Source organism: Ursus americanus, chromosome 25, assembly GCF_024610735.1.
Source record: "Ursus americanus isolate L20-20 chromosome 25, mUrsAme1.1.p, whole genome shotgun sequence".
NCBI classification, from domain to species: domain Eukaryota; kingdom Metazoa; phylum Chordata; class Mammalia; order Carnivora; family Ursidae; genus Ursus; species Ursus americanus.
Genome location: NC_142151.1, coordinates 41,100,968 through 41,124,861, shown reverse-complemented (window position 1 = coordinate 41,124,861; position 23,894 = coordinate 41,100,968). Strand labels below are relative to the sequence as shown.

The 23,894-nt window shown below is 47.9% G+C and overlaps 1 protein-coding gene across 1 annotated transcript; it reads left to right on the top strand.

Annotated features, from left to right (window-relative positions):
- Nucleotides 1-202: 202 nt before the first annotated feature.
- On the top strand, nucleotides 203-22,481 carry FAM186B (family with sequence similarity 186 member B). Its single transcript, XM_045801119.2, has 10 exons — nucleotides 203-370; nucleotides 497-579; nucleotides 5,193-5,254; nucleotides 8,293-8,518; nucleotides 13,026-13,208; nucleotides 15,284-16,946; nucleotides 17,370-17,562; nucleotides 18,392-18,570; nucleotides 19,293-19,478; nucleotides 22,064-22,481. The coding sequence occupies exons 3-10, from the start codon at nucleotides 5,249-5,251 to the stop codon at nucleotides 22,206-22,208; spliced, it is 2,781 nt and encodes a 926-aa protein (XP_045657075.2). The 5' UTR covers nucleotides 203-370; nucleotides 497-579; nucleotides 5,193-5,248; the 3' UTR covers nucleotides 22,209-22,481.
- The last annotated feature ends 1,413 nt before the right edge of the window (nucleotides 22,482-23,894 follow it).

Genomic DNA, 23,894 nt, shown 5'->3' with positions numbered 1-23,894 from the left:
CGCGCCCGCGGACCAGCCGGGCCCTGCACCGGCCCGGAGCGCCCGGGCCCGGCCCCGCCCCCGGCGCGGACAGCCAGACCCCGCCTCCGCGCCGCCAGGTCCCGGGCCCGCCCACGGGGGGCGGGGCGCGCCTCCGGGCTCCTGACGCGCGGCGCGAGCCGCAGAAGCCCGGGCGCGCCAAGCGGCTTGAGCGCGCTTCCCGGGCCGGCTCCCCGCGTCGGCCGCTCTCCTGCCTTCCCGCCCTTCCCGCCGGCCGCCTCCGGACCTGGGCCCGTCGTTTCCCGGCTGTCGCAGCTCGGCTGGCGCGTCCGCTGCGCACGGGCGCTCGCTCCCAGGACCTGGGGGCTGGACCGACGTGTTCATTCAGAATGTAGGGGTATCTTTGCACTTCACAAAGAGTTTTTTTATTCTTTGCCTAGTTATTTTTTAGCATTTTAAATTCATTCGTTAAACAAGTGTTTGTTGAACATCTGTTATGTGCCTCAAACTGTTCCAGGCACTGGGCAGACGGCAATTGAAAAAAAAGCATACAGATCCTCTGAAATCCCTGCCCTCCGAGGCGGCGTGCGTGCTTCTTAGGTGAGCCTGAAGTTACTTCTTTTAAGATTTGGCTCCCACCAAGCGGTGAAAGTGAGCCAATCATTTATAGGCGTTAGAGATGTGAGCGAAATACTACGTTGTGCAGAAAGGGAATTACAACCCACAACCCCAAACTAATGAATATGCAGAAGGTTTCAGGGCTAGTAACTGACAGGACTCCTGATACGGGTGCAGAAAGGGATCGAGCACCTTCTCTCCAAAGCCTGGATAAAAATGCTTCCTTTTTTCTTTACTCATCAACGCTTAGTTGAGTCTGTACTCTGTACTCGGTGCTGTGCTAGGTGCTGGAGTTTCAAAACTTGTGAGCCGGGTTCCTGCTTGCAAGGGGCTTAGAGTCTACCGAGAGAGTGGTAGGGCAACCACCAACAGGAAGCAGAACTCCTAAATTAAATAGGACAAATGGGAGGAAAGGAAGAGGGATTCGTTCTTGGGGACCATTGTAGAGAGAAACTGCATTATGGTTTTCTTCACAATACCTAGATAGCCTCAAATGAAGGCCTAGTCTTGTGGTTTTCAAACTTTATTACTGAGACCTCTGGGCATCGCAGAAGTGGTCAGAGGTTCCATAAACTTGTACCAGTCACATTTAATTTTATTTTTTTTCTTTTTCAAATAAGGTATTTCTTAGCCTACGTAGGCACCTATTTTAAAGAGTCAAATAATTGTATATGATTTGTTAGTAAAAACATCAAAGCCCTGCCTCCATCTTCTCTCCCTCCCTGGAGGCAGCCATTTTCAGCTCTTTGAAGCTGTTTCTTTTGGCATTTTACCTTCATTACCCTGGCCCTCCTCCAGCTGCATCCCTCCCCACAGGAGTCCAAGGGGATATGCCTATCCAAGGCCTATTTACCCCCTAATAAGCCATACTCTGAAGACCTGGGGCCTTGGATTTCCCTGCCCAGCTTGCCTCCTTGGAGCTTTCTTCCCCAGGAGACCTTGCTGATGGGCGTCACTAGGCCTGAGGGATAGCCAAGGAGCAGTTTTTTGCAGCAAGAAGGAAGAGCCCAAGCTGGGGTCTCCACAGGACCCTGTGTGAAGCTCTCTCAATGTATGACACAGGCAATAACAGAGGAGAAGGAGGTGAGACAAGAGCCAGGGGCCGGGGGCTCCTATTTTCTAGCGGAACTCTGAGGATTCCAAACATTCTAATTTAGAACCTGGTTTTCCAGGTTCTTATGAAGGTAGATTGGTAAAGTGAAGAGTTTAGAAGGTATTTTATTTAAGTTTTTAGTTTAATTTGTAACATTAAAATATTTGAGTACATATCCCATTTGTAGTCTTGCCTCAGCTCCCACAAATAAAAGGGGCAGATTGGAGAATTTAACTTTGTTCCCTTCAGGTCTCCCCCACCCCCAACTGATCCCTCACTCTCATCCCCCAACTGGCAAATTTAATCCAATAATTTTTGTTAGTTTGGTTTTCAGTTTTTACAACACTGACTGCACCTGCGACTCGGAGTTGAGCCATGTAGAAAACTTCGATGACTCTTCCTCTCCTGCACAACTTTCGATTTTTCCTGGAATTAATACTTACCTTGTTTTTTCATTTGTTTAGTTTTCTATGTATTTATCACAAAATCTGCCTCAGAATCTTCCCCTAGTTGCCTGAATCTCTTCCCAGAATATCTAGACACAGCAGAGACTCTATCAACTTCATCTTCTTGAAGAGATCTCTGCTGGAGCCTTCTGACTTCCAGTCCGAGCCTTTATCCTCTACCCTTGCTACACACCTGGCAACCTGGACTCTCCTCTCTCATCTTCCTGGCATTGTCTTTGATCTCTCCTTTGTTGGCTCTTTTATTTGCCATATTCCATGTCTTTTTCTGTTGTTTAATTTATTCCCTCTTTTTGGAGACCATCTTGCAGAAGCTTCTTGAGAAAAGGAGAGGGAAATTATTTTGAAACTTTGCATGTTTGACATCGCCATTTTTCTACTCCAACACTTGATTGATTGTTTGGTTGGGTATTGAATTTCTTCGGAATTATGAAGGCATTGTGACATTACCTTCTAGCTTTCATTATTGCTCATGAGAAGTCTGAAGCTTTGTAAGTCCTTATCCTTTGTAAGTGGCTTCTTCCCCATCTCTGAACCTCTCCTTGTCTCCAGTGTTCTAAGATGGCAGTGATATGTCTGGATGAGAGGCTATTTGTTGTGCTGGGCACTTAGTGCCCCCTCACTTCAATTATCCCATTGGTGATTTCTTCCCTTCCATTTTCCCCATTCTTTCTTTTTGGGGACGCCTAAAATCCAGATGATGAATCTGATGGAATGCTCCTACCAATTTCTTATTTTTTTTCTCCTACTTTCCATCGTTACTACTTTGTGTCCTGGGAGAGTTCTCAATCTTATCTTCCCATTCTTCTACTGAGTTTTTCAATATTGTAAAGATTTTTATTACTCTCACTTTACTGTTATTCTTCGAGTATTCCTTTCTAATATCTTATTTTGTTTCAGTGTCACAATGGTTTCTTATCTCTGAAGCTACTAATGGTAGTTTTGTTTCAATTTTCTTCTTTCTGCGTAATGTTTGTTTGCTCTAAATTTCTTTTTCTGTTGTTTTGGTCTCTCTCGTGTTAGAATCTTTTCTTGGACGTCTTATAATCCTGGGTCGTTTGCTCACATTAAAGGATGGGTTACCAAAAAGCCCACGGGAGGCATCTGTGTTCTGTGAGCTCAGGTATATGGGTGGGGCTTGTTGGCCAAGAGTTTCACTGCAGGGAACCCCTAATGCTACCATCCTTAGGTCTTCCTTCTGGGGTGGTCAGGCATCTGGCACAACCAATTCTGTTTGCCATCCAGTTGCCCCACTGCTGCCTTAGGACCCATCCTTCTCTAGTCTAAGTCAATAACCACTGGTCCGTATGCTTTCCAACTTCATAAAGTATTCTGTTCCTGTCTCCTCTCCTGTTTCCCTGGCTTTGTGGATTTTTGGCCTAAAAAATCCCTTTGCTATAGTTTTAGTGTATTTTTAGTAGAGCAAAATTAGATACATGTGTTCAATCTACCATTTTTATCCAGGAACTTTAAATATATTTTATCTGTTTTTAGGGGCGCCTGGGTAGCGCAGTCGTTAAAGCGTCTGCCTTCGGCTCAGGGCCTGATCCCGGCGTGCCGGGATCGAGTCCCACATCGGGCTCCTCCGCTGTGAGCCTGCTTCTTCCTTTCCCACTCCCCCTGCTGTGTTCCCTCTCTCACTGGCTGTCTCTCTGTCACATAAATAAAAAAAAATAAAAAAAAAAATCTAAATATATTTTATCTGTTTTTAAAACAGTAGTTTAAAAATATGTATACTCAAGGGGCGCCTGGCTGTGGCTCAGTCAGTGGAGCGTGCGACTCTTGATCTTAGGGTCATAAGTTCGAGCCGCACGTTGGGTGTAGAGATCACTTTAATAAAAAATTAATTAAAAATATATACACTCAAATGTTCTACATACCAAGTTTTGCAGTTTACCAAAACATCCTTGTTGACGTTGAATAATTTTATAACACTGGGATATCATGAAATTGAACTTATACTATTAATGTATTCTAGTAAGATATTGCTTTTATCTGTTTTCGGTAGTGAGGTTCTGCAAAAGGCTTTGCTTGGAAAAGGAGATTGCTGCTTAAAAAAAAAAAAAAAGGTTTACAAACATCTTTCCTGGGCTAGGATCATTAAGGGTGGCTCTTTTTTTTTCTTTTTCTTTTCTTTTCTTTTTTTAAAGATTTTATTTATTTATTTGACAGACATAGAGACAGCCAGCGAGAGAGGGAACACAAGCAGGGGGAGTGGGAGAGGAAGAAGCAGGCTCATAGCGGAGGAGCCTGATGTGGGGCTCGATCCCACAACGCCGGGATCACGCCCTGAGCCGAAGGCAGACGCTTAACCGCTGTGCCACCCAGGCGCCCCCCTTTTTTTTTCTTTTTAGAGAAGAAGCAGGGGAGGGGCAGAGGGAGAGGGAAAGAATCTTAAACAGGCTCCACCCCCGTCACGTAGCCAATCTCATGACCCTGAGATCATGACCTGAGCCCAAATCAAGAGCCAAATTTTGTCATGTTTTCATTTCCACTCAGTTCACAATATTTCATAATTTTCCTTGTGATTTCTTTTTTGATTCATGGATTATATAGAAGTTGCTTAATTTGCAAGTATTTGGGAATTTTCTAGGTATTTCTCAATTATTGATTTATAGTTTAATTCCACTGTGGTCAGAGAACATATTTTTTTAATGATTTATTTATTTGTTTATTTGAGAGAGAGAGAGTGCATGCGCACAGGGGGAGACGCAGAGCGAGAGAGGCAGAGGCCCCACTGAGTAAGGAGCACCCACCCAGGCTCTATCCCATGACCCTGAGATCATGACCTCAGCGGAAATCAAGAGTCGGTCACTTAACTGACTGAGCCATCCAGGCATCCCATTATATGACTCTAATCTCATAAACTTACTGACATTTGTTTTAAGGCTCAGATTATTGTTACATATGCATTTGGAAATAACATGTGTCCCGCTGTTGTTGCATGAGGTGTTCTATAAATGTCAGTTGAGTCAAGTGGGTTGATAGTGTTTTTCAAAACCTCTAAGTCCTTACTTATTTTTTTCTACTTTTACCAGTTCCTGCAAGAGAAGTGTTGAAATCTCTAATTGTGGATTTGTCCATTTGTCCTTTCATGTCTGTAAGTTTTTTTGCTTTGTATATTTTGAAGCTCTGTTATTAGGTTCATGCACATATAGGATTATATCCTTCTTTTAAAGATTATATATATTTATTTGAGAGAGAGGGAGAGCACAAGCAGGGGGAGGGGCAGAGGGAGAAGGAAAAGCAGACTCCCCGATGAGCAGGGAGCCCAACATGGGGGTTTGATCCCAGGACCCTGAGATCATGACCTGAGTGGTAGGCAGATGCTTAACCAACTAAGCCATGCAGGCGCCCTGGATTATGTCCCCTTTATTAATGAACATCTCTATCATTATGGAATGTCCCTCCCGTTTTTATCTTTGCTGATATTTCTTATTCTAAAGTCTGCTATTAATATAGCCATCCCAGCTTTCTTTTTGAATAGTATTAGCATGGTTTATCTCTTTCTCTCCTTTTACTTTTAACCTATGTGTGTCTTTTTTTTTTTTTAAGGTTTTATTTATTTATTTGAGAGAGAGAGACAGCCAGCGAGAGAGGGAACACAAGCAGGGGGAGTGGGAGAGGAAGAAGCAGGCTCCTAGCAGAGACTCGATGTGGGGCTCGATCCCAGAATGCTGGGATCACGCCCTGAGCCGAAGGCAGACGCTTAATGACTGCGCCACCCAGGCGCCCCGATGTGTGTCTTTTTATTTTTAAGTGTGGTTTCTTATAGACAGCACATAATTGAGTCTTGGGTTTTTCTTTATTGAACCTTACAATCTCTATCTTTTCATTAGCTTTCTTAGGTCATTTATATGTAATCTAATTATCAGTATGATTGGGTTCAAAAGAAAGAAGAAAGGGAGGAAGGGGAGGAAGAAGAGGGAAAAAGGAAAGGACCCCAGACTGGGAATCAGGAAACAAGGGTGAAGTCCTGGCTCTGTACTTTCCCAGCTCTTTGACTTTAGGTAAATCTCGTGAGTCTTCTGAGTCTTAAGTGGCTCATCCATGTTTTTAAGGATGAATAAGTTATTTGTAAACTACAACGTGCTCTGAAATGTTAAGGGATTAAAGGACTATCCAGTGCCAGATGTATAGATAGAGAGGTATCTGTAAATCAGGGTATGAGTGCCTCAAAGACAGAACTAGGTCTCACTCGTTCTGTATTTCTAGCTTTGAGTATACGAATGAACTGATGGTATATGGAAGGTTGGTGTCAGGTGACAAGTTATTAAGTGGCCATGGCACTGCTAACTGAACTTTACAATATTTAGTTCCTTATCTGTTAAGTGGGAGTACTTTTAAGTAGCATGGAAGAATAATTTGCAAGTATACGTATTTGTTCTTACATATGCATTCATTCAACAAGTGTTTATTAAGTGCCTACTGTGTGCCAGGCTTGGTTCTAGGTCCTGGGCATACAACAATGTCCATTTTAGACATTTGTTTCTAAAAGCAATCTTGCAATAATGATCCCCTTCAGTAAGGAAAAGTGCTGATAGAGCCTAGATCCTTGGTGCAAATGCAAACATATCACCATTACTTATTGATTGGTTCTAATTTTTAAAAACTTTTCTTTGGGCAAAGAACTTTTTCTAATTATTTTTTCCTATTTTTAGCCAGCAATATTTAGTTTGGTAGCAGACATTTAAGGACTTAAGAAAAAAAACAATAGGTCGACACGGGACACCGGGGTGGCTCAGTTGGTTAAGCATCTGCCTTCCACTCAGGTCATGGTCCCTGGGATTGAGTCCCACATCGGGCTCCTTGCTCAGCACGGAGGCTGCTTCTCCCTCTGCCTGCCGCTCCCCCTGCTTGCATGCTCTCTCTCTCTCTCTCTGACAAATAAAATCTTTAAAAACAAAAACAAAAAAAACCCACAATAGGTCGACTTAATATATATTAGGTAATAGATAAAAAGCTAGATAACCACGCAGATAGCTGACAAGGAGCCATTCTTCTAATCAAGCTGATGATGTCACTGGAGAAGAGGTCAGTTGGAACCTGATGTCTGGCAGTTACAGGGAGCTGTGGCTAGGCAGAGGGTACTTAGGAACTGCCCTGGAGTCCTTAACCCCAAAGCAGCTAGCATCACATGTCCAGGCCTGGGTACCAGAGACACAGGACACCTTTGCAACTAACAGGGTGATCCGAAATGGAGAAAGACAGGCCCCCACAGTTGATGACCCCTGCATCGGTGAAAGCCATCATCTCAAGGATTGAGGCTGCCCAGCTAACACGGGCTCAGGAGGTAACACCTGTAATGAAGGGGTCAACCCTTCTATTGGGATCTGATGTGGAGACTGGGAACTGAGCCCAGACTGGGACAGCAGTCCAGCTCTGGGCCTTCAGGGGTCCTGGGATCCTCAGCGAGCTGGGTTTGCAGAGTAATCCAAACTATCTATGTCCTAGACTTGGCCTCTTAGAGTGAGCGGGAATCAAGCCACCCCACGAGACAGGGCATAGGAAAGGAGCAGCCCATGAGGAAGCCCCAGGATGGCCCTGAGACACATAGTGATAAGTCTTAGCAGGGCAAGAGGGGGGGCCCAGAGTTCCTGATTCAGGCCTGTTCTTGGCCACCAGTCAGAATCCTTCACGCTAAGCCCTAGAAGCTTACAGGGAAATGGCCAAAGACTGAAATCACCCTGCACGTGAGCCTCTAGTGCATTTTTTTTAATGGGAGCCTCTGATCCTAAGGGTTTCTTGGGGCCTCATTTCTTTAGCCTGTTGCTTCTGGATCCTTGTGAGGAGAGATGTCCAGAAATCCCTAGAAAATTTTGAAATTCTGAAGAAATGTATGCTCTGGATTTTTAGTGTTCTCTCCCTTCCTGACCTGTCTTAATCATCGAAGTGACATTAAGAAGAGCTAACACTTATTTTATGTACCAGGCACCGTCCTAAGTGCTTTACAAATATTGGTTCATTTAATCTTTAGAAAAATTGTGACGTGGGTACCGTAATGATCCCCAGTTTATAAGTAAGAACACTGAGGCCCCAAGAGGTGAACTGACTTGTCTGAGATCACACTACCGGGACATGGGATCTGGTGCCAGAGTTCCCATCCCTAAACACTACAATCTGCTGCCTCCCCTATAGGATATCTCTTCCCAGCTCTCAGACATCTTGGACAATGTCAACTGTGTCATCAACCGCTTCCAGGAAGAATTGGGATATGATTTAAAAGAAAAGGTGAAATCTGAACGAACAGAGCAAAAGGGCAAGAACAGATTCATCTTGCTGGAGAAAATTGCCTCCTTCTCTGAAGATGCTAAGACCAAAGAGAAGCACTTGTACGAAATTCTCCGCTGGCTGGGTGACTGGGGTGAGTCTGCAGACCGGGTGCCTGGGGGCGGGCACCTTCCCCGCTGGACACTGGTCCCACACTCACTCCTGTCTCCTCCTTTCCCCACCCCACGTCGGCTCTTGCCGGGAGGGGAAAGCGGGGCAGCAGGTGCAGTGCCTCTCCACTGAGACCTTCCCCCACTCCTGTCACAGCGATCCCGTCTACTCCCCAGAGGGACAAACATGTAATTGTCCAGAATATAGTAGATTGTGACATTAGCTGCATGTGTGATGAAGCTAAGTCACAGGTCCATTGTGACATCTCATTTTTTAGCAGGGTTGAAACTAAATTCAAACCCAAGCTGCTTTATTTATTTTGTTTTTATTTTTTCCAGATTTATTGAGACGTAATTGACAAATAACATTGTGTAATTTAAAGTGTACAATGCGATGATTTGATAGACATATATGTTGTGCGAGGCTTGTCACAATCAGGTTAGTTAACACATCCATCATCTCACAGGTTACCCACCCCCCCTTTTTTTTCTGGTGGGCCTATTACAGGCACACAGTATGGCATTGTTGGTATAGTCACCACACTATATTAGATCCCCAGAACTTTTTTATTTTTTAGCTGAAACTTTGTACCCTTTGGCCAACATCTCCCCATTTCCCCCACCCCCCAGCCCCTGGTAACCACCATTCTACTGTCTGTTTCTGTGAGTTCAGCTTTTTAGATTCCACATGTGAGATCATGTGGTGTTTGTCTTTCTCTGTTTGACTTATTTCACTTGCCGTAATATCCTCAAGGTCTATCCATGTTGTGACAAATGGCAGGATTTCCTTTGTTATGACTGAATAATATTTCATTGTATAAAGGGGGCTCCTGGCTGGCTCAGTTGGAAGAGCATGTGACTCTTGACCTCAAAGTCATGAGTTAAAGCCCCACGTTGGGGGTAGAGGTTACTTAAATAAATAAATAAACTAAAAAAAATAAATATTTCCTCATATATACCACATTTTCTTTAGCCACTCATCGATCTACTGACTCTCAGCTTGGTTTTATGTTTTGGCTCTTGTGAATGATGTTTCAGTGAACATGGAAATACAGATATCTCTTGGAGGTAGTGATTCCGTTCCCTTTGGACATATGCCCAGAAGTGGGATTGCGGGACCATGTGGTAATTGTATTTTTAACTTTTAGAAAAAAACCTCCATACTGTTTTTCAAAATGGTTGTACCAATTTATATTCCCACCGGCAGTGCACAAGAGTCCCCTTTTCTCCACGTCCTCACCAACACTTGGTATCTCTTACCTGTTTCATAATAGCCATCCTATCAGGTATGAGGTAATATCCCCTCGTGGTTTTAATTTGTGCTTCCCTGACGACGAGTGTCGTTGAACACCTTTTCATGCGCCTGTTGACCATTTGTAGGTCTTCTTTAGAAAAACGTCTGTTCAGGTCCTTTGCCTTCTTTCCTTCCATATACGTATTTAATCGTAGGATTGAAAGGAATCATAAATATAATCTGGCTCTATATCCTTAATATTATATGTGAGAAAATTAAAAATAACAAAAGAAGTATGTCCAAATTGTTGTCATTTTAAATTCATCATCTCCAATGTTAGTGTGCCCTCCATATCTCTCAGGATACTTATTTGAATATTTGCCTGGGGCTGTTGGCCCCTGCCTCCTGCTGTCCCTCCCTTCAGGGCCACTGACCCTTCTCACTTTCACTAAACCTCCTTTCCAACTTCCGGAGGCACCGAACCCTTGTGGTTAAAATTACCGGCTGTGGAGGAGATGTGAGTCCGTCTCCACCATTTAGTAGATGTGTGAACTTAGGCACTGGATTCGATTTTTCTGCACGGCTGTTTCCTCATCCCTGGAGTAGATGGTTCCGCCCCAGCCAGGCCCACACTGACAGGTGTTTCACATGGACACATTTATCAGCACAGCGGGGGACACACATTTGCCTGCTTTCCTAAACTCCAGGACAACACTGACAGCACCTGTACAGTTTGCTCCCCATGTCAATAGGCTGTCCGGTACCTGATTCTGCACCGTGTACATTTAAACCCGTTCGGAATGTGTTGCAGCTCGTGCAGGAAGTTTGATCCAAGGGATGACTTTGGGTATGACTCTTGCACAGTCAGGGAGTAGCTACGGTTGGACAGTTAAATTGTCGTCATTTTTCAAAGGGCCACTGTCTAGGTGCTGTGTGCCTGCATCGCAAAGGGAAAGATCTCTGAGACCAGGCCAGCCTCCTTGGTCTTTAGTATGGAATCTCTGTGGCCTTTGCCTGTTTTTTCATTGGATTATTTGTTTTGTTCACTATCCAGTTGTATGAGCTCCTTTTGGATATTGACCGCTTATCAGATAAACGGTTTGCAAGTATTTCCTCTCATTCTGTAGATTGCCTTTTTCATTTTGCTGATCCTTTCTTTGACCACGCAGACACGTTTTAGTCTGATGTAGTCCCACTTGTTTACGTTTGCTTCTGTTGCCTTTGCTTTTGGTGTCATATTCACAAAATCATTGCCAGGACCAATGTCAAGAAGCTTTTCCCCTGTGTTTTCTTCTAGGAGTTTTAGGGTTTCAGGTCTTAGATTTAAGTCTTTAATCCATTTCAAGTTAATTTTTGTGAATGGAGTAAGATAGGGATCCATTTTGCATATGAATGTCCAGGTTTACCAACATCACTCATTGAAGAGCCATCCTTCACCCATTGTGTATTCTTGACTCGATTGTCAAATATTAGTTGCCCATTAATGCATGGGTTTATTTCTGGGTTCTTGACTCTGTTCCATTTGTCTATGTATCTCTTTTTATGCCAATACCATATTGTCTTGATTACTACAGCTTGGTAACATAGTTTGAAATCAGATAGTATGATGCCTCCATCTTAGTTCTTTTTCTCAAGATTGCTCTGGCTATTTGGGGCCTTTTGTGGTTCTATATGAATTTTAGGATTGTTTTTTCTGTTTCTGTGAAAAATGTTGTTGGGATTTTGATAGAGATTTTGTTGAATCTATAGATGTCTCTAAGATGGTAGTATGGACATTTAATTTATTTTTTTTTTAAGATTTTATTTATTTATTTATTTATTTGACACAGAGAGAGGCAGCAAGAGAGGGAACACAAGCAGGGGGAGTGGGAGAGCGAGAAGCAGGCTTCCCGCTGAGCAGGGAGCCTGATGTGGGCGGGGCTCAATCCCAAAACGCTGGGATCATGAACTGAGCCAAAGGCAGACGCTTAATGACTGAGCCACCCAGGCGCCCCAAAATAGTATGGACATTTTAAACAATATTGTCTTCCAGTCCGTGAACGTGGAGTATCTTTCCATTTATATGTGTCTTCTTCAATTTCTCCTATCAGCATCTTACAGTTTCCAGTGTAGAGATCCTTCTCCTCCCTGGTTAAATTTATTCCTAAGTATATTAGTGTTTTTGATGCTATTGTATATGGGATTTTTTTTTCAGATACTTTATTGTTAACATATAGAAATGCAACTGATTTTTAAAGAGAACTTTATTTTTATTTCTTTATTTTGAGAGAGTGAGAGAAAGTGCACACACATGCATGCAGTCAGGGGGAGGCGCAGAGGGAGAGGGACAGAGAGAATCCCCAGCAGTCTCCACGCCCAGTGTGGAGCCTGATGTGGGGCTCGATCCCACAGCCCTGAGATCACGACCTGACCTGAAATCAAGAGTCGGATGCTTAATCAACTGAGCCACCCAGGCACCCTGAAATGCAACTGATTTTTATATGTTGATTTTGTACCCTGCAACTTTACTGAATTTGTTTATTAGTTCTAAGAGTTTTTTTGGTGGAACACACCAGGTATTTTATAGAGGAACCCACAGGTGACATTTACTTAATGACTCTTACTTCATGGGCACTGGGCCAAATAGCACTGAGGCCAGCTGTAAACAACTGGTATAGCCACTTGAGTGTGGACCAACTATACGCAGGCCTGGAGCCAGGTGCTACCCTCATTAAGATCAGAGTTATGCCTTCACAAGACCTTACTCTGCTATGAAGTTGGGCAGATGCTGCAATGTTGGAGTAAGATGGTATAGGGATGTGCCCCACCCCCTTTACACTGCCCTCCCCCAAGGAGCTCTCAATTCTGTGGTCCTTCAGCTGCACCCAAGAACTAAGCAGGGTTGTTGCCTCCAGTTAATTCATTTAATTGTCCAGATACCAGCCTAGGCAATGGGGATAGAACAATAACAAGGCAGACACATCCCTGGCCTTATAGTTAAACAACACTGTTTAATGTCTATTGCATATTTTCTACACAGCAGGTTTCATGTTAATCATTTCACATGTATTATCTCATTTAATCCCCACCCAACTCTTTTACAGGCATGTATGTTGAGGCTCAGAGAAATAAGTAACTTACCCAACATCACACAGCTAGTAAGAGGTGAATCCAATCCGACCTTAAAGCCTGCTGGTGTAACTCTCGTGCTATGGGACTCCTTGGAGCTCCCTAGAGGACAGATTGCACTCAGCTGGTACCCCTCACTCCCTTTCCAGGTGACAGTCTGACCTATGAGCTCAGGAACAGGAAGGATAAGGAGGAAGAGAAAGCTCTGGACGAATGGATCGAGGTGATGGAGAAGGTGTTACCTCTCTCTCTCATTGCCACCAAAGGAGGCATCGAGTCTCTCATTTCCCTTTGCTCTACTCTCATTGAAAGACAAAAGAAAAGGACACAAAGTAGGTTGCAGGAGCACCCAGGAGGGGGGTTGGGTGGGGTGGATGCCATCTCAGGAGAAGAAGTCACATACTGGGGTCTATGGGGGTCTTTTTGACTCTCCTCCATAACAAAAGCCTTATCTGAAATGGAGAGGCAGTAGTAGGGGGTTGGGGTGTTGAACCCAAGCTGAGCACTCAGCAGTTCTGAGCTGTGAAGGGAGGAGTAATGTGGAGACGGGTCCCTGTTGGTGCTTCCTGGGGCTGTATCCTCATGCATGTCCTGGGGATCAAGACTAGAAAGCCAGAAAGGCTGGATGGAGTTTGTAGCTGCAGAGCCAAGAAGTCTAGCGAGACTCGCCAGAGGCGCTTCCAGAACCTTCTCAATTGTGGCTGCTCCAGAAATGGTCAGTCAACAATACGGCTCAACCTCGAAATTTTACTTGTATCAGCACTAGAAGGGACCTGAGATTATTGAACTCCTCTTACATTTTGTAGTTGAGAACATTAAAGCTCAGAGAAGAGAAATGACCACAAAACAAAACAAAACAAAAACTATGGCAAAACCAGACCCCACACTTAGGTTTTCCGGCTTCTTAATCTTACTGGGCTTCACAGTCAGATGGACTTGAGTTTGAATCCCGTGTGCCAATTTCTGGCTGTGTGACTTTGAGCAAGTTGTTTAATCTTTCTGAACCTTGTTCTCTTCATATACAAAGAGAGGAGCACACCGCCCACCTGCAGGGTTCCCCTAGGTCTGAGGCATCTGGCACCAGCTTAGAACATGCTCAGGGCCTAATAAGCAGTAGGTCACATGTGTGTTTTGTCATTGATTCTCATGGCCAGGATCCTTATCGAGCAAGATCGATAGTTGGGGGAGTGAAGAAGCAGGGAAGGCTGGGTAAGAAGGAGACAGACTCTCCTACAATCCTTGACATTATGTCTTGAAATATAGTTATTTGTATACTCATTTCCTTGCTAGATTATAAACTCCTGGAGGGGCAAAGGCTGTGTCTTATTCGTTTCTTCTTAGGGATTAGTTATTGAGCACTTACTAGGTACCTGGTACTGTGCTTGCCACTAAACATGCATGATCTAGTGAATTCCTATGAGTAGATGCTGTGGTTATCCCCATTGTTCAGAAGCAGAGGCACTGAGAAGTTAGGAAACTTGCCTAAAGCAAGTAGTAAGGATGGGATTCAAGCCCAAGTTATCAGATTCCAGAATTCAAGCTCTGAACCACTAGGCCAAATGCTAGCTTGACTTCAATGCCATTTAATTTCCATATACCCTTTAGCTCCTCACCCAAAGTTAGCCAATGTTTTTTCTGTCAGTGATGTTCGTTGAATGGGCGAGTGAATGGATGTTCCAAGATAATAACTCTAGCAGCCCTATGCACCTAGATCAAGGGAATACCACTATGACCATGACCCAGCTCTGAGGAGCTGAGGTCTATGAACTGGTTTGAACAGAGTGCACAGTCTGTGTTTATGTGCATTTTCCTGGGGAGGAGGTCCCCTGCTTTCCTCAAAATATCAAAGGAGTTCATGACCCCCCCCCAAATGGAAAAAGACATTAGTCATTAAAAAACCCAGCGTATGAACAGTTGCAGAACCATATGATAAATTCCCTACACAGTCTAGTGGTAACAGGAAAGGGAAACAAATCTTCTCAGGTGATCTGAAATCTAAGTGCCAGGTAGGTTTCTGGAGTTTGGGTAGTTGACAGTAGGGAGCCAAATATGGATACTGAGGCTGGGAAGTAGCATGATGAGAAAAGTAACTTTACTCCAGGGAAATATGTAGGATCAGAAGTACATTGAATTGAGTTGAACTGAATTGAACAGTTTCAGGCCCCATGGGCCCTGCAGGTGCCATGGAGCTGGCAGACCCCGACGGGAAAGCTCTGGGCAAGCTCTGAGCCTGGCAGAGACCTCTCCTGATAACATCTCCCTGGCCTCATGTATTGCCTCAGCTCCTTATTCTTGCCAAAGGCCTAAGAGGGTTGGATGGGAATTTAGCCAAGCAGGGTGTAGAGAATCAGTATAATCTTTGGCACCCACGGGAGTTTGTTGCCTTTGTTCTCTCTACCTCTCCTAGTATCCAAACACACCTTCTGGCAGGACTGGTGGGAACAAAGCCCCCCCAGATCTGCATCCTATCCTCAGCCACTGAGCCCAGAGCAGATGCTCCAGGACAAGCATACTACCTGCATGAAGGTCTCTGAGGTGACATCCATGCTGCAGGAGCTCCTGGACTCCACCATGTTTAACCAGGGGGAGGTCAGAGCCATCAGGTACATGTCTGCTGTGGTGGAGAACCTCAACAAGGCCTTGACCCTCCAGCACAAGGAGAACAATAATCTGGAGACCAAATACAGGAACCTGGAAATAGAGATGACCAAAGAACTCAGCAGCCAGAGGCTCTACTTCCAGAATTCCCTCCAAGTTCTCCAGAGCAAGAGGGATGCACTACTAAAGCAGGTGGAAATTCTAGGGGGAAAATGCCATGACCTCCCCCTGATAAAGCGTGCCTTAGAGTTCCAGCTGAAGAAGGCTCAGTCTGCTAGAGATCAAGCAGAAGAACCAGCCAAGATCTTGGTCGACTCCCTGGGCCCCCCTGAGATAGAGACCCTCCCAAAGAAAAGAACAGTCATGGAGGAAACCCAACAGGAACCCAAGGAGGGGTTGTTTTTGTCACTGCCCCCAGGTTCCATGGCCACAGCCTGGGACAGTGGTACCAGGCCTTCAACATTTCAGCCACTTTCCACCATGACCACACATTCAAGGATTGCAGATGTGTACAGCAGCAAGGACACTGAACGTCTCCAGCCCGTGTTACTGTCCCCGGTGGATCACAAGTTTCCTAAGAAATGGGAAGGACCTGTGGCAGAGAGCCCAGGCCACCAAGTCAAAGACCAGAAGGACTTCCAGAAAGCAGCCCAGGAGAAGGAAGGACTCCAAATTAAGTCTCATTTTAGGATGCAGCTGTCCCCAGAGAGCTCCAAGAAGGTGGCCTTGGAGAGCAAAGTGGAGCACTGGGAAGAGGATCTCAGCTGGGAGAGACAGAGGCAGCAGTGGCTGGAGGAGGAGGCGATGTGGCTGCAGCGGCAGAAGAAATGGGCCCTGCTGGAGCAGGAGCACCAGGAGAAGCTGCAGCAGTGGGAGTTGGAGGAGAAGGCAAGGGAGCGGCAGCGGAGGTTGGGCCAGCAGGAGAAGGAGCAAGGGGGCCCGCGGAGAGAGCTAGAGCGGTCAGGGGAGGACGTAGACAGAACGATCTTCACGACTACCAGGCGCTGGAAGGACCTGGAGAAGGCATCGCTGGCGCCTCCCCCAAGCCGGGCCCAGTCTGCTCACCAAGGCAGGAGGCCACACCGGCCCAGGTCCCCTAATACCCAGCGGCCTGTCCCCAGAAACCAGAGGAACCTGAGTTCTGCCAAGTCTACCCAGAAACCATGGGCCTGCCAGGTTCCCACGAAGCCCAAGAAATCGGCCTCCTTCCCTGTCACAGGCACATCCATCCAAAAGGTGTCCCGGGCTCCCTTGCAAACCTCCCCAGCAACTCTTAAAGGGAAAGTATACCACATGGACGCAGAGGCCCAGAGGAAGAACCTGAAGCTTCTGGAGGAGGCTGAGCCGGGGCTGCCCCACTCCCTGCGCAGCAAGGCGCTGGAGCTCACCACCACCACCATGGAGCTGAGCACGCTCCGGCTGCAGTGCCTGTGCCGTAGGTACATCCTATACAGACGCTTCCAGAGCCTCCGGTAGGTACTCCCTGGCACCCGCACCCACTGCTGTGTGTGGCAAATGGGGATGGAGAGGTCACCCCGGGGGAGGGGACCGGCAAAGGGTGTCTGACCTTGGGGCCTTGGGAGGTCAGGCACATACACATGCACTCTGCTCTTTCTGTAGCGGGCTTTTCCTCGAAGGCCGCCTCCTTATTTCTTCTTCTCTTCCCTTAGCCCTGTCCATAATGCACCTACTGTGCTCCCCGGCTTCCAGCCAGGCCCCAAGGCTCCTCACCCACCACCACCTCCCACTTCTCCGCCTCCTGCTTTCCTTGGCTCTCCCCAACCTCTGTTGCTCTCCTTGCTGTCAGGAATCACAAACACAGAGCCCTAGCTGCTTAACAGACTTTGGGAGCAGGAGGTCCTTTCACCCACTAAATCACTTCCCTCGTTTCCCAGACAGGAAGTGATCAACCACATACAAGTCATGAGAGAAACTGAGACTACCTACAAGGCCCAGAACCTCTACATCTTCCTGGAAAACATCGACCACCTGCAGAACCTCTGGCTGCAGGCCTGGGCAGACAAGCAGAAGGACCTGGAGGAGAAGCGCCGAGAGTGTCTGAGCAGCATGGTGACCATGTTCCCCAAGGTGGGCCTCTGCTGCCCGGGGTCAACACCACCAGGAGGGACGGGCCAGAAAGTGAGCCAGTGGGGCTGTGGGGTGGGACTGGGGGCGGAGCAGCGGAAGGGAACTAAGACGGCAGGTGAAAGCCTCTGAGCCAGGAGGAGGCGAAGGCTGGAGGCGCCTGAGTGGGAGGAAGGGCAGCTTTCCAATTTCCATATATGGGGGAGGTGGGGAGAGAGAGAGAGAGGCCCTCAAAAAGAGCTGTAGAGTTTGGGGGAAGCTGTGTGCTGAGGCACGCAGTGTAAGTGCCGGCATTGGGCAGCTGGAGGTGCCTTGGCCTTGGGGCTATCCTCCCAACTCAGTTTCCGACCACTTTCCCCTCGTCCAGATCATCTTCTGTAGGTAGCTTGACTTGCTGCATTGGTTTTGAGGGTGAGAAGGAAAGGGACTGCATGACAGTTCTCTGGGTGGCTGGCAGGGTTCCCTCAGCTACTCACGCAGTGCCAGGGCCGGGCCTGGAGACAAAGATACCCTAGAATGTTCTGGTATCTTTGGCCTCGTGTCATGAATCCTGAGTGCTCTCTCGAGTTCCCATTGCTCTGGCTTCCATTAGGTTTTTCCTTGCTGTTTCGCTCACTGTCCAGCTTCTCCACAACAAAGGAGAAAATAGGAACTAATCTAGCAAATAATAATTCAAGGAATTTTTAGGAAATTTGATCCTCGGGGGTCCCAGGGGTCTCTGATTGGAGGGGTTCCCTGGGGCTTACCTTCTCCTCTCCGCCCTGAGTCAGGCTATGCTCTAGAGAGGGGCTACATTCCTGTCTCCCCGATGCCCCTCTGCTGGCTCCTCTAGCTCCAGCTGGAGTGGAACATCCGCCTGCACATTCCTGTGATCACCAACCCAAAGTCGAGGAAAAACAAGCCACCCCCCTCCTTTCTTCGCCGCACCCACTCCTGTGGTCCCTCCTCTAAGCAGTCCCCAGAGCGCTGTGCAGCCAAGCCCTGGAAATGTGTGCCCCTGCGCCTGGCCCGGTAGGTGCAGGGAAGCTGACGAGCAGCCCCTTGAGATGGGTGGGGAGACAGGGAGCAAGACTGGGGGTGGCCAGACTGGGGAGCCTGGCAGTTTGGTGAGGGCACAGACAGGCCAAGCTCACCTCGTGAGTTGCAAGATGCCCATCTTCTCAGCTGCCCTGCTCAGCTCTGGCCATTGGCTCGGAGGTGTGTGTGTGTGTGGAGGGGGGATGTGGGCTTCAGAAGCCAACCTGACCAAGCAGGTTTCAAACTGCAACTAGAAGACTCTGAGGACCCACCCCTGAGAGCCTAGAACCATTTCTGCCCTGAGCATTGTCGGTCCAGCACTGCTATTGATCTGTCCATATAAACAAGCCTGATCCTTCCCACCGCGTAACCTCCAGGCTCAGAAAGACATACCATGAGCTTCTGGGCAGTCAAGAAGACCCACATCCTCCCCTATGTGGCCCTGTATGGGGCAGCCCTGGGGCATGTGCCTAGAAGAACAGAGGCTATCCCGGCGCCCTTCCAGTAGCTCCTCAGCCAGATAAGCCCCAGAGAGGTGAGGCTTAGGGTTAAGGGGACAAGAGGTGACAGGATGGTGGTGACAACTATTTGAGAGGGAAAGAAAACAAGACCCAATGTTTTGGGCCTTACATCTTTGGAGAGCTTGTTGCTTCTCGATCTCCCTCTGTGTATCTAACTCTTCGTTTCTTTCTACACTTTCAACCTCCACACCCCAGCCAACAGGAGAACCAGATGGAGGCCATCTGGAGAACTGATGTGGCCTCCTCCAGTTACCCAATAGAAAAGAGGACTCCCCCCAGCCTGCCCTGGGAGCAGCTAGGAGGGTGCCCAGACGTTCCCCGGCTGTTGGCCTTGGATGTGCATTCCTCCTACCTCAGAAGCTTAAGGTCCCTCAAGGCCTGGTAAGGTGCAAGCCTGGACGGTTAATCTGGATTCAGGGAGACCTTCCCACCACGGGCAGGGGCCAGAGTGCATACTGTCTCTGTCCAACCGCCCAAGAGATCTCTTTCCAGACATTCATAACCATCTCATTTATTGCACCACCTCAGACAGAGAGATGTTCACCTGCCTCACCAGCCAGCCATCAGCTTCAGGCCCCACGCCACCATTCTAGAACTGGGTGCAGGAATGGAGAGATGGGGGAGACCAAGAATCCCGTGATGAGCCTGAGACTCAGGCCTGGCCCTGTTTTTGGTATTCTCATTTCCCTACTGCCTTCGAGAATTGTTCCGAGAAGAGTAGCTGAGGGGAAGAGGCAGGACTCGGTGGGCCAACAGGAGGCTTTTGTAGTTAGGAAGGTTCAATTCTCCTTTGCCTCCCCGGGCTTGAAGATGTCACTGTTGAAGACCCAAGGCTCTTTCAAGGAGCCTTTTTAAAAGATTTTTTAGAGCCAATCCCAGCTGCCTCTTGTGGCCCTGGCCCTGCCCCAATTATAGATCTTTGACAGGGAGAGGGCACTGATGCCTGCCCGTCTAGATCTAACCAGAACCAAGGCTGTAAGACGCCGCCGCTGCCCTGTCCTCCAGACGGGGACTTAGGGAAGACAGTATGACATGGTAACATGAAAGCAGGCTGGTCCTTGGCTCTGCTTCTGCTCTGAAGTGGGCCTGAGGATCCCAGCTAGTACGTAGATGCCCGGTTTCCAGCTCCTGCAGAATGGCTGAGAGCTATGTGTGTGTCTGTGTGTCTATATGGGTATGTTGTTAGTTGTGTTGGATAAAGCAAACAAAATTGAGAGTAACCAAAACAACACTGTGGCAGAACTCAGGAACCCAGGGGTCAACTGGGGCCCTGCCCTGCTAAGATTTGGCTAAAGTTGCCCAAGGCCCCCTAGAGTAGAGTCTCTTCTCCCCGACCTCCTCTTCTCTCTGCATCCCCGCCAGGGCCTGGGCTTTGCTTGGCCTCTGTTTGAATCTGAGGCCCAACCCCTTTGTTCTTCCCACACACATAAATATGTGTACGTAAATATCAAGAATACACACTCCACTTGACCCTTGAAAATTGGGGGGGGGTTGTTGGGGAAAGGGATTCACAGTGAACAGCACTGAGCAACAGCCTCCTTTCTTCCCCCCTCTCTGGCATAACATGCAAAACCCGGAGACTCCTTCCTATCTCCTGCAGAGCTGTTCCACCCACACCCAGGCCTCCACTGGGATCTCAGCTTCAGGCTTACGCACTTATCAAAATATTGATCCCAGCAAAGACAGCTTCCCCTTTCCAGGGGAATTTAGGTGAATACAATTTTCTTCCCCCCTTTTTTAACTCCATACGAGTTTATTCAGTGTATCATACTACCAGGTGTAGCGGCAAAGCCCTGCCTCTTCTGTCTTCTTGCTCCGCATCCCAGGTGGGCGCCCCCTCCCTGCGTGTCAGGCTCATCCTGGATGGTTCAGTGCGGGGGCTCCCCGTGTTGTCTTGGGACCCCGTTACTGTGGCGTGGAATCTGCTACTCTTCAGCGAAAGTTCTCTGCTGCTTGCCCAGGCTACTGCTGTCTGCCGGGGGGTGGGGGGTGGCCGTGCTGCTTTCTTTGTGAGGGCTCCGTGCATGGAGACACACTCTGCTTCCACTCCCACTAGAGTGTACCTTCTCTCTGGCTGCCTGCCCCTGGCTCATCAAGGATCCTCACATCCAGCTGCTGTGTGGTCCCAGGTCGCTCACTTCTTTGTGATCCTGTCAGCCTCACCAGCTCCCCGGGGCCCAGGTCAGGGCACCATCTAGTTTCGTAACTAGGATGGGCTGCACACCGCCTGCCCCATTCTCCTGCCTGCAATGGACAGCATGTCTCTTCTACAGGCCCCTGGGGTGTCCCCTCAGAATGTGGGGAAGGGCTATTCATCTTGCCTCCATGGGTTGGGACACTACAAAGCCATGTCCCTCAAAACCCAGCAGACCCCCTCCTCCAAGAGCTGTCTCTGCTTTGTCTTGTAAACAGCTCCTCCGGGCTCTCTGGCTGACAGGTAAGATAGCTGTGTGCCTGCACACACCAAACGCTGTCTGCAGGTGCAGAAGGATCTCGAGCCCGACTCTAAGCGCTCTGCCCTCCGTTGCTCGCGGCCTATCCCTGCACCGCTCAAGGACAGTGGTTCACGTGCACGGCCAAGATGCGGCGAGCACAGACTCACACAGACCTCCAACCTGCTGCAGACAGAGAGGGCTTGTAACTTGGTTTCTGGGGAAGGAGGTTAGAGGGCAGTGGAGCGGAAGGAACACGAATGGATAGGAAGGAGCAGGGCAGGATGAGGGGAGGGAAGAGGAAGTACTCTGTGATGTGAGACAAGAGGCAGATCACCAGAAGAGAAGCAGAGCCCCTAGGATGTGGCAGAAGTGTTATGTTAAGCAGTTCCGTGTCCGGATCCAGTCTGGGCACCGCCCTGGACTGTCTCCCAGAGGCGAAGAGGGAAGCTCTTGGGTGGGCTGGGTGGGCATTCACATCCTGGGGCCTTGTCTCAGCTGCTCTCCAACCCATAATTGAATTAACTCTTTCAGTGTCTTGGTGGCTGACAGAAAGGAGCGCCAGGAAGCCCAGGATGAGTCAGCCGAGCTTGTCTGTAAAAAGTCAAATGAGTCCTTTCCTGGAACCCTAAAAAGCCAGAAGGATCGAGACAATCTCAGTCCCCACTCCATCCCTTAGTCAGTGATTCTCAAACTTCAGGGTGACTAAACATCACATGGGAACTTGTTTCAAATGCAGGTTCCCAGCTGGTGTTTTTACACAAACATCCTGGGTATTGCTAAGTAGTCCTAGAACTTTGAGAAACACGACTTTCCTCCTTCAGTCCCCAAACTGTACATTTTTAATAAAATAGAGGTGTGTTTATTTTTAAAGATTTCTGTGTTGTTGCTGAAACCCGCAGCTCCCCAACTCATTTTTGGAGCTAGCTCCATGACCACCTGGCCCCTGACCTGGACGCCAATCGGGGGGGATTCCCCAAGTGGTGTCTCTACCCTTTGAGAGCCAACAAGCTGAGATGGCCACGGTTAGTGCCTGGCACCCAGTAGGCACCGGTGACTTTTCGATGAATCAGAGACACGAACAAATAAGTAACTGCTGTGCTGACGATTAGCCGGAAAGGTCAGAAGATAAGAACAAGGGGGGCGCCTGGGTGGCACAGCGGTTAAGCGTCTGCCTTCGGCTCAGGGCGTGATCCTGGCGTTATGGGATCGAGCCCCACATCAGGCTCCTCTGCTGTGAGCCTGCTTCTTCCTCTCCCACTCCCCCTGCCTGTGTTCCCTCTCTCGCTGGCTGTCTCTATCTCTGTCAAATAAATAAATAAAATCTTTAAAAAAAAAAAAAAAGAAGATAAGAACAAGGGAAGACATCAAGTACCAGTCAAGGCCCAGTGTCCCCGGCGGGAGGCAGAGGCATGTAGGTCTCTGAGGAGTGAGGACACAGGTGGAAGAAATGGAGACACAGAGGTTCCAAATCTAGATGGTGCGGGCCGAGGAGGCCATCTCTGCCAGTTGTCTTCGATCCAGTCACAACACTACCTTCATGAGTTCACCCAGCTAATGAGCACCGCCGCCCACCCCACTCCCCCTGGCATGCAGCCATCTGCCCCATCTCGCGCTTGGCCTTCACCCTCCCCCTCTCCACTGGCCCAGCCACACCTGGCCTAGGGACAAGGGTCAGGAAATGACCTTGTCATCAGAGAACTTCAATCCAGGGATTCTGTTTATTAGGAATGGTGTCTATCCTGGCTTCCACTCAAGGTCGAGACTCTGGAAGGAAGAGGAGGACATGGGACATGAACAGCTGGCCTTTGGATGATGTCAGAGTAGAAAATGACTTCTGAGCAACGGCTTAACATACAGCATGGATGCCTGGTCCGGGAGGGAGGTGAGAGGCATTCCCGATGCAGGTCTTACACAGGACGGCTGTGGCAGCCACGCTGCTCCTGGCCTTTCAGGTCCCAGGCTTATTCTTTCTTTGGAGGCCTCACCCCAATTGTATCCCACATAATAAAATGCCCTCGCACTGCATGTACAGCTTTACATAATCTGAAAGGATTTATATAACTTTGCTTTGGAAATAACTGGCTCTGAGTTTTTTTAACATGTCGTTGGCTGTGACTTCTCAACGATCTTCATGCATAGGGATGAAATCTAACAAGTTTTGTAAATGTAATGAGAATATTTTAATACTCAAGTTGACAGTGTAATGAAACTGACAGTATTATGTTTTGTCAACAATTGCATATTAATATTTTCCCATGTTTGTATTTTGATGCCAATGACATTTTCAAGGTTCCATGCGTTTCTATAGGCTCTTGGCGCTGCGCTTCAGGTGCCCAGTGGCTACGCCTGCTCTGGTGATGGC